Below are 11,245 nucleotides of genomic sequence, written 5' to 3'. Positions count from 1 at the left end.
ATATCTTGATATCTTGATATTTTCTACAAAAGCAGACAAAACTAGTTCCATGGTTACTATTTTACAAACAATACAATATGCCAATGGTAGTTGAACAAAAGCAAGCTGTAGCACAATTTGAAACTGCTTTTTTCATTGCAGTTTTAAGACTTCAGAACAGAAAATGGCAGATATAGCCAATAATGACAGTGAAATCTCTTATGAACTACACAAAACAAAGAATTTTTATAAATTGATAATGACCTTTCATGTTACAATGAAAGTGAGGACTGTGTAGATGCAATTATTGAACAAGTTGTTTTGAAAAAATACCTAAAAACTAAAGAAGATAAGAAAAGTGACGGAGACGAAACTCCTAATCAAGACTTGTTGACTAAGAAGCCAGAAAATTTATTTCTGAACTAAAACAATACATGTATTTTATGCAAGATGGAAATGAGTCCTATTTCTGTGTTGGATGCCTACATTGATTTTGTCCATTTGCAAAGCATAAAGAAAATGTGTCAAGACATTTTTTCAGAAATTTATCAGGCATAATTTTTTTGTGTTTAACAATTATATTTTAATATGTTATTCTTGAACTTTAATATTCAGTGTGAATACATGTGTAAATAAATTCAGTTTCTGTCTTTATTGATCATTTTGTATCTTAGATTTTCTCTCTTTCCTAAAAATTTGCTTTACTGGGACAAATTAGTCAGGTTCTGATGTTCCCAATTAATCCACCGTACTGGGTTAATCAATGTTTATATTTGTACTTTATGTGCTTATCCATTGCTGTTTTCTTAGACAAAGCACAGAGATCTGTTCATTGAGCAGCAAATTTGATGCAAATTGCTTATTGACAAACAAGTGAAAACCATTAAAAAGCCACAGAAAGCCTTTGGTAATGATTAAGACTAGGATATCTAGGCATTAAAAATTACAAATAGTTTTTTTTATAACTATATCATCTTTAGTGCCTAGATGTCCTAGCCTTAGAAATGATGCTAGGGAGAAAACCCAAATTAAATAGTAGTGCCATTTCAAAGATGGAAAAGCATCAGTTGACAGTAATGAATACGTTACCATCTCTCAACAATAGAAATCACCTGCAAATGTTTTGGCACTTCCTGGGATACAGTCTGCTGCAAGAAACCACATCTGTGGCAAAGCAGTACTTGGAAGCACCTGAATTATATGCAATGAATGGGCATTTATTGCACCTGGATTCAGGGATTTCCTACCAAACATGGAATAGCACAAGTACAGCAGCCTCCTCTACTTGCCAAACTAAGCTCCCTGCAATTTCTGCCTCTTCCCCAAACTGAAGATGTCATTAAAGAAATTAAGATTTAACAATAATACAACATCAAAGACAATGCAGTGAAGTACTGATGGCAATTCCAAAAAGTGATTTTCAGAATTGCTTTCACAAGAGAGAGTAGTTAGAGATGAGTATTTTGAAGAGGATGAATATATGAAGTCTAAGCAAATATGACTTTTTTCAAGGAAAAAATGTGTTATACTTTTTGATGAGATCCTCATATAAATAAAACTGAAAATTCGAAAACATAAACTAACTGTAAAAATATTGATAGTGGTTCTAAAATTTATTTTAAGTTGCTTTTGAGCAGCATTATTAAAGAAAAACTATTCCAATAATAATTTTATTTCATCTGAAAAAAACCAAGACAATAATGAAATATCACTTCAATATTACAATATATATATATATATATTTTCTTCATAAACAACATAAATGCCTTAATTTTCTTTTTTAGAAACATTCTAAGTAAATTTTAAGCACATTGACAATCAACAGTATACAAACTCACTAATCACATTTGAAAAATATATCTTACAATTTGAATATTCACTCAATATATATATATGTATATAATTTACATTTAATTCAAAATACTTTATTAAAAAATCATCATACATAAAGTAAGCAAAAAAACTTCATCGATTATCAGCAATATCCTTAGTTGTTGGAAGAATTTCCGTAATAATTATATTCAAGTATTTGATATGCTGATGAGTTTATTTATTTAAATATCCACCCTTTTAATAATAATGAAGTTGGCTTTAACTTTGAGTACCACATATTTCTTCATAAAGAAGATAATATGTGAATTTAGGCATTATTATCACAGAGTAGTTGTTCGATAATTTATGATTCCTAGAAGTGTATAATATAAATTTACTTCTTAATGTAAAGATTTAATTTAAATTTCAAATACTATATAAAATAACATTTGGACCCAAGTAATCTATTAGCCAACTTCATGAAAATTCTGTTTCTAATACCAAGTATTAGACACACTGCAATGTTAATTCAAAACAACAGTTTTACATCACAGATATGTTAACATATCGAGTTACAGCATCAATTGCAATTCAGTTATTTAACAGTTATGATGCTTTTAAACGCACTTTTAATTGATGGTATAGAAAACAGACAATAGATATTCTGCACATAAACCTACCTTTGAGGGATCTTTAACTTCTGTCATTTTTTCTACATATGCTGGAAAATCTAATAATTTTGCGTAATTAATTGCAGGTTCGTCCTTCCATATAAAAGTTCCTAAACTCACTAGAAGCCTAAACTGTGCTTCACTATCATTGTAATTAGACAACGCTTGAAATATTCTATTTAAGCACTGGGATTTGATTTCTATCGTAGAATTTTGAAGTAAGACAGCATAATTGAGATACAAGGTTGCTAAAGAGATCTGAACGTTTTTATTGTCTGATGCAGAACAATGAGAAGCAAAATTTAAAATTCTCTCTCTTTGACTAGCTAATAATTTTTCTCCGGGAGGATGTGTAAATAAATTAGATAATGTTCGAAGAGCAAGCATTTTATTTGCCGGCTGACTTTCGGGAAATAAAAAAGTAAGAAGATGATTAATCAACTGCATCCCTGCAGCTTCACATACTCTTCTATTTACATTTATTTCACGAACAGCTAAACGCAAAATATCTAATCCTGGAAACACCATTTCTGCAATACCATAATATAATTATATTATACATTTAATAATCATATATTTAATTTTTCAATAAAAATTTTTTTACCTTTTCGGCCAATGAATTATTTTTTCCAGTGAAGCCATCTGTTGATTAGTAGGTTCTTTGGAAGGTTCGATAAGTTGTAATAATTCAGTTAATTCATCATCTGCCAACTGCTGCTCAACAGGTACTTTATTATTAAACTCCTTCATTTTACTTGTTATTCCATCTATGTTAGCTAAATCAAACTTGACAAATTCAGCCTGAGGAAAATATGTATTTTTTACTGTATCTTCAACAGTCATTTTATCACCTATAAATATAATATGATGCAATGTTATATATATAATCTTAGTTCATTTCACTGAGTTTAATATTTTATCAAGGGAAGAAAATGATTCTATAAAATTTTCAACAAGTTATGTGGAAACAGAAATATAATAGGATAATAAAATGGAAAAAAAAAAAAACATTAGACCTATCAGATTTATTCTAAAAATGGATGCTTATTAATTAATGTGATCAATCAATCAATTTTATAGGAATTGATGAAATTATATTTTTGAATTTTAGAATTAAATTAATAAATTTCTTAATATTTGAAATAATTTGTTCCTGTAAGTAGGTAAATATATTACTATCTGTTAATTTTATGACAATAAACTTTACAAAGTGTGTTTACTGTTAATTTCTCTCAAATAAACCCACAATTCCACAAGTATTTTATAATTACATCTAAACCACACTAAGCTAAATTCCAGGCTAATTATGTGTTTTAAATTTTCAATACCACTATATTATAAATATATAATCTAGGTTTCAAGTCAGAAAATTGTATATTTTATTAAAATATATATATATATAATATAATATATATTGTAATTATTATTTACAATGAATTAATTTTCTGAATTTATTAAACTTAGCTTAACTTGAAAAATAATTAAGTTTAAAATTTATTTTCTATATTAATAAACCAAACTTATTTATTATTATTATATTTTTTAAAATAGGAATGAACAAATGCACCTGGCTATTGATTAATTTATTTTAGTTTTCTAAAACAAATAATTCTTAGCTAATCCAACCTTATCATTTGATCATTAGAATAATTCATGCTTAGTTATTGCTTAGTTATCGCTATGTATTTCATACATGTAATTTTGAATGAAAAAGCATTTTGAAAAAACAAAATATTTTCTTATAATTCAACAATCTCAGCTATTCTTACTTCATCTAAAGAAAAGAGTATTTTATTGTTTCGTAACTTATATAATTAGTATTGATGTGTATGTAAACGTGTGTGTAACATTTCAGCATTATCTGCATAAATTTTAAATAATATGAGCTCAAGACAAAGATAGGAAAGATATTTGAATTCTGTAAAAATAGATTAGTTAACACTGATTATGGAATGTAGAAATAATATACATTTCAATTTGAATTTCTGTAACTATAAGTTTTTAGTTTATAAAATATCTATAAAGTAATTGAATCGGTGAGTGGAAAAACAGTACAACTCCAAAATCCTTGTTTTGAGATAAACACAAAAATGTGTTTTGAGTAAAAAGTGTACATTTTACAACAGTCAAGTGAACAGAGAAGTTGTAAGGAATGACTCCCTCTACAAGACCTTGCCAAGCAAGTTTCATTAAGTGCATCCTGAGAAGCTGTACAGCCAAAAACAAAACTTGGAGTTATACCGTTTTTCCAGTCAATAATTGTTAAACGTAAAAAAAAGTAACTCATTTTAATAAGAATGCCTTTATTACTGATTTTTTACATAATATGATGGCCTAGAACTATAATGATTACATTATGATTCCTGCTGATCTTCATTGCTTGTCTCCCAAGACGTAATATGATATGAAAACTACAAGATTTCGCCACCCATATACTTCAAGACTTTTTTATATCATTGATCTTCTTCACATTGATTGGTAATGGTTTCTTGTAGGCTGGTCCATTTGGAAAAGTTGGAGTGACGTGAGGCTTGAGCAGTTTAAAAGTGTTTGTATGTAGTCCTCCGATAAAACGACTAACAGAAACGACACCAGAATACTGGGTCTTTCAACAAGAGGTGTCATTTTAAATTTTGCGCCATTTTTCAACTGTCAACATACATTTGTCATTATGATGACATTTGATAAGTAAAAACTAGGAGGCTTTCAAATATGGATTGATACACAGTTGCACATTGCATTGAAGTAGTGAAAATTCACTACAAAAAACAGTGAAAATATTGCAGAGATGGGTCATAAAGTTCATACTACTTTTGGTCCTCATCAAGTGCCTTCTTGCACAGCACAGTCATAGTGAATTTAATCAATAAATTTGAATGTCTCAGACAAGTTAGTGATGTGAAGACTCCAACTCGTGCTAGTCCGGCCAAATCACCTGGAAATATCACCGCTGTAGCTGAGAGATGTGGCTGAAAACTGAGTTGACTGACTAAGTTGAAATCATGTTGATTGACTTTTTTGGCCTAAAGTTGATGCTATGGATGAAGACAACATCTATTTTCAACAGGACAGCACCACACCACCTGCCCACAGCTTGTGAAACGATGGCTCTATTGCATGAAAAATTTCCTAGACACATGATTTCTCGAAATGGCGACTTCAATTGGCTGCCAAGATCAAGCAATTTAACATCATTAGACTTTTTTCTTTGGGCTACATTAAAGGTAAAGTCTACACCAATGCTCCAGCAATGATTCAAGCACTCAAAGACAATATTACAGCTACTATTGGCAAATACAGCCACTATTATGTGAAAATTTCATCAAAAGAATGACCATTTGTAAGAACTGAGGAGAACATTTGGCAGATATTGTGTTCCATTACTAACCTCAGAGTTTGTACTTTGGATTAAAATAAAAATATCACCACTTTTCACAAAAATATTGCATTTTTTTGTTGATTTAAAATGACACGTTTTGTTGAAAGACCCTATATAACCTGGTGTAGAAACTGTCATAGATTAACTGATTGTAGGTTGAAACTGAGAAGGTTTCATTATTTCCTTGAACAGGTGATTTGCAGGATTTTTTTATAATAGTTTGGCCACCAGCTTTTGAAGTCAGTTACATCTGTATATTTGATTACTGATACTGTATATGGTTTTAATTTGCAACTGTATATTGTATAAGGAGAACATTGTGTTATTATACATTAACAGATTGTGTTATTTGTATAAGGAGAACATACAACGTTCTTCCACCCAATATCATAACTCCAGGAGTTATATCATTTTTCCATCCAATAACATAACAGGTAGTCTTGTAAATGCGTACACAGTGTGTTAGTTATACTTCTGTTCAACTCATCAGGAAGGCCCACGTTTAAATGTGATTTTGGCTATGTCAATTAAAAACTGACAATTTCAGAGTTGTACTGTTTTTCCACTCACCGATTCAATTGTAATCTGTAATTTCTATAACTAATGAAAACATTGTCAAAAGATTTATTATTGTAGAAATAATTATTCTTTAAGGAAATTTACTCTGGAATCCTGATGGTTGTTTTATTACAGATAAGGTATTTTAGAAAGCAGAAATAATGTATGTATAATTCATTATGTTTATTTAGGACAACAGTTCCAAATAAGAATATTAGAATTACCTTATGTATATTCTATATTTTAAAATTTATAAAGATATTTTGACAATTACCCTTTTGGCAATCACCAGCAGTTTCAGGTTGATATCGTTTTTGACCTGTAAAAGGATCAGTACCATTTGGAGACAATGGAGATTGGACTGCTCCTGGTACATATCTAGAACCACCTATAAAAAATTTATAGGCAATTTTAAATCAAATTGTAAACAATAATTACAAGAATAAACCTTTAAATTAATATAAAAATTGAAAATATTTTACAAAAAAATTCAGGGATGCACAACCTTTTCTGAAGACGGGCCAGGTTAGGATTACGTTTACTGACCAAGGGTGGACCATTTTACAACCCTCTTTGTTGACACAAGGAGTCTATTTATTGGGTTGTTCGGAAAGTAATTTCGTTTTTGGTTAATGTGAGCTTAGGTATACAAAATGGCGGCACTTCCGGTAATCTCGAATGTAATGACTAAACGAGTTGCGAAGTAGAGGGAGCTGCTGACGATTGTGTCGTGATATGCAAATTATTTTTTGAAACGCCCCTTGTGTGGAGACATGGTAGGAGAATTGTAGATTTTGCGTTGATACTGAATTTGAGTTTTTTAAAACTCCTAATTTTTGAATTTAGTTATTTATTAATAGTAATTTGTTAAAAATGGGTTCGTTTAATATTAATTCTGAAGCATTTTGGGCTGAATGCATCTCTCAATCGTTTTTCCAATTGTTCTAATCTGACTTTTCCGAATTAGGTATTGATACCAGAATTGATAAAGGTTTTAAATTAGCAGTAACGTTAGGAATACAGCACGTACAGGATCTGTGTAAAAAGTGTTCTAATTTATGTAAAATCTATCGAATTGACAGAGAATCATGTGTTATGCGATGCCAAACATGCAGAAGCAACTCTTCAGCTTTTGAAGGAACATTTAAAGGGAAATGCGGCAAAATCTCATGGAATTGGAATTTTTCGTTTGTGTGGCATTACATTGGATTAGACTGCTCTACTACAACAGCCGCCTTAGCCTCAGATATTTCTAATAGAGCTGGAATAGACTGGTCAAACCACATCCGTTTTGTAATGATGGTTGCTATGCATAATTTAACTACATTTAAAATTGGTGGGCCAAACAAAACTGTAGCAATAGACGAAACAGTCATATGCAAACGCAAATATGAAAGAGGTCGGAAACTGAAAAGTACAAAATGGGTTGTCGGTGAAATATGCAGAAGAAGACAGGAACTGCTTTATTTGTCAAGTGAACTGATCGATCCAAAATCACCTTAAACTGGATAATTTCTAAATTTGTTAACTCAGGGAGTACAGTCCTGACCGACGAGTGGAAAGGCTATACGCATATAGACGATCTGCACGGATTCGATATTGAACATAGAACAGTCAACCATTCGGAAAATTTCGTTAATCCAACTACTGGCGATCACACCCAAAATATTGAAAGACTGGGGGTATTTAAAAAATAAAAAAAAATCTGCCGAAACATTATACCGACGATCTATCCGATTCGTACATGTATGCATTTATGTACAAGAAGTTTTTAGATTGGCCATCTAAGAAACCCGGCGAAAGATTTTATATATTCTTACAACATTTAAGAAAGATATTTCCTGGATCAGGCAGAATTCCCGAATGGAAAGAACCAGAGACTGTTCCCGCCGCTCCCGTTTGTACTAATAAGAAAAAAGTGAAAAAGGAAACATGCAAGAAATGTGACGTTACAAAAAAGAGCGAAAAAACCACTAAGAAGAAACGAAATCAGACCGGTCCGTCAGAATCAACTGTTGTAAAAAACAAGCGTCGGAAAAAGGGAAAAGAAGAATCTTAATGTAAGTAAATCTGTTTTTTCAATTTAATAATTACTTTTTACATAAAATAGATTTAAAATAGGGATTATTAGTGTCTAATAATCGGCGAGGCCTAATTTGCATAAATAATTTCGCTGATAGTCGTAATCAAGATGGCGGCCGGAAGTTCCGCCATTTTTGTTTACCTAAGCTCACATAAACCTCGTTTTTTTATTACTAGAGGAATTAGATGTATTTTTACCAGCCAATTTTATTTTAAACCACATTTTCATTATATACTTCGACAGCTGACATTTTAAGGCTTATTTGTAAAAAATTTTGTTTGATTCTGTACAATTGTTTTTTTTTTTTCGGTGACCCATCAAATATGGAAAATCGAAAGCATCATTTTCGGCATATTTTGCTTTTTTATAACTAAAAAATCAAAATGCTGTTCAAACAAGAAAAAAATTGTGGTACATGTTTGGAAAAGATGTGTTGAGAGAAAGACAGTGCCAAAACTGGTTTACAAAATTGCGTTCTGGCAATTTTAATATTGAAGATACACCACATTCTGGATGGTCATTTCGAAGCCAATGAAAACAAAATAAAGGTACCGATTGAAGAAATCTGCCGTATAACAACATGTGAAATCACTAAGAGATTAAATCTGTTAAATTGAACCGTTTATTACTACTTAAAACGAATTAGTTTCATTTCAAAGCTCGATATATGGGTTCCACATGTTATTAAAGAGAGATGCTCTCTATGGTGGGATTTTAAAGAAATTTTTTTTGAGCTTTTACCAGACAATTTAACAATTGATTCGAAAGTGTACTGCCATCGAGTAAACAAATTGAGTAATATAATCAAACAGAAAAGGCCAGAATTGATCAACAAACAAAGTGTAGTGTTTTACCATGATAACGCCAAATTTCACACAAGTTTGGTAACTCGTCAGAAACTGTTATAGCTTAGATGGGATGTGTTATCGCACCAACCATATTCGCCAGATAGGGCACACTCAGATTATTACTTGTTCCGGTCTATACAAATTTTTTTTAACTGTAAGACATTTACTTGAAATGACAATGTCAAAAATCACTTGGATCAGATTTTTGTTAACAACGATCAAAATTTTTATGAATGTGAAATCATGCTACTACCAGAAACAATGACAACAGGTATTTGACCAAAATGGTCAATATATAATTCAATAAAACATTTATTTATTATAAGAATATTGCGTTTATTTTTCTATGGAAAAAACGAAATTACTTTCCGAACAACCCAATACTTTAGCTGTGGGCAGTATTGATAATCACAGGAAAATTTATGACTTGATGCGGTTTGAAATAATTATTAAATCCAAAACTTGTTACTGCAATCGGCTTCCTTTTAGTCGTATGACTCTATTCCAGCTATTAATTTTCTTGGTGCAACATAATAATTAAAAATTTTTTTCTATTGTTAGTCTATGGAGAGACTTTGTTGTAAATAATCGGTTGTTATAGCTTTTGTACATTCCTTTTTGAACTCTGATTGGTATTTTCTAGTTTGAATGACATTAGGTTGACAAATAAGCATCATTTCAGAAAAGACTGATGATTCAAATTCGACCAATCAGAATCTAAAATGTAAACAAGTGCTAAAAAATCGTTATTTTCATGGTTTTTCAGCACTATTTTTATTTATTTTTATGTTATTTGACACTGTTTAGACAGATAAGCAAGTTTTCCGAAGCATAAAATTGAAAATTTCTGATCAAAATAGAAAGTTCCTGATAACATTGGAAATGACATTCTAATGTCATTTTATTCTATTTGATTCTTCTAAAAATCATTATAATACTATGTATTAGACTTAAAACATTCAATATCTAAACCAGAAAGTGTGTTAGCTAGAAATGGAAGAACTTCAATCCCCTATTTCTCACCTCAGGGAAAGTCATAAAACAGTTGGGTGCCAATGACTTTGTGAAAGGGAAAAAGTTCTATACTTAGAAACTTTTGAAAGAAGGGATTTGGCCTGTACTGGATGCAGGCCACATAAACATTGAAAGGGGGCTGCAGGTTGTGCATCCCTGTTAAACTGATTTATTTTTATTACAGGAAACTGATTTTACAAATTGATGAAAGATGTTTATTTCAAAATGGTTTAATATTAAGTACATGGGCATTTGCAATCAGCATGATTATATTGTAAAAGTGATTGAGATGGGTAACCTTATGCCTTCAATCATGGGATGCTTTGTGTTTTTACATTCAATAATCTACTTGTGGAAAATAACCCCCAATTAAATAAAAATTTATTGACTTAATTACTTGTCTTCAAACTTTGTCTCCCTTAAAAAATTTTTTGTAAATGACTATGATTAAGTATATAACTAACAATTTTCAAATTACATAAAGAACTGCTACACTGTTTGTACTTGAATAACAATGCTGCCCCTTCAGGGCTTTTATCTAGAGCCCAAAAAAATTAAAATTACACAGTGATAGGTCTGGGCTTAAGAGGATGTTTCAGTACTTCTCATCACATGGTACTCACAATACAAATGATCAAAATTAAAAATTTGGCTGACTGTATTTACATTAAAATATAAAATGCATTAAAGCTGCAAAATAGTTATATTATATTTTAATGTAAATAGCATTGGCCAAATTTTTAATTTTAATCATTTGTATTGTGAATTATGGTACTGGCAATAATCACAGAGGATATTTTTAACCATTTTGCATTTTTTTTGGTAGAGGGGCAGCGTGAAATCATCTCCATAAATGAAAATTGTTTTGGACTGTCATTGGTGTTTGCGAATGATGAAAAAT

The 11,245-nt window shown here is 30.6% G+C and overlaps 1 protein-coding gene across 1 annotated transcript in view; it reads right to left on the bottom strand.

Annotated features, from left to right (window-relative positions):
- Nucleotides 1-1,635: 1,635 nt before the first annotated feature.
- Nucleotides 1,636-11,245, bottom strand: part of Plap (phospholipase A2 activator protein) — a 48,983-nt gene continuing 39,373 nt past the window's right edge. The window contains exons 8-10 of the mRNA XM_067262292.1: nt 6,674-6,787; nt 3,070-3,313; nt 1,636-2,994 (exon numbers count right to left, since the gene is read on the bottom strand). Coding sequence (XP_067118393.1) covers nt 2,421-2,994; nt 3,070-3,313; nt 6,674-6,787 — 932 coding nt within the window. The 3' untranslated portion in view covers nt 1,636-2,420. The remainder of the gene's footprint in view (nt 2,995-3,069; nt 3,314-6,673; nt 6,788-11,245) is intronic.

This window comes from Centruroides vittatus, unplaced genomic scaffold, assembly GCF_030686945.1.
Source record: "Centruroides vittatus isolate TY-2023 unplaced genomic scaffold, ASM3068694v2 contig_1427, whole genome shotgun sequence".
Lineage (NCBI taxonomy): Eukaryota > Metazoa > Arthropoda > Arachnida > Scorpiones > Buthidae > Centruroides > Centruroides vittatus.
This window is presented reverse-complemented; position numbering and strand designations above follow the sequence as displayed.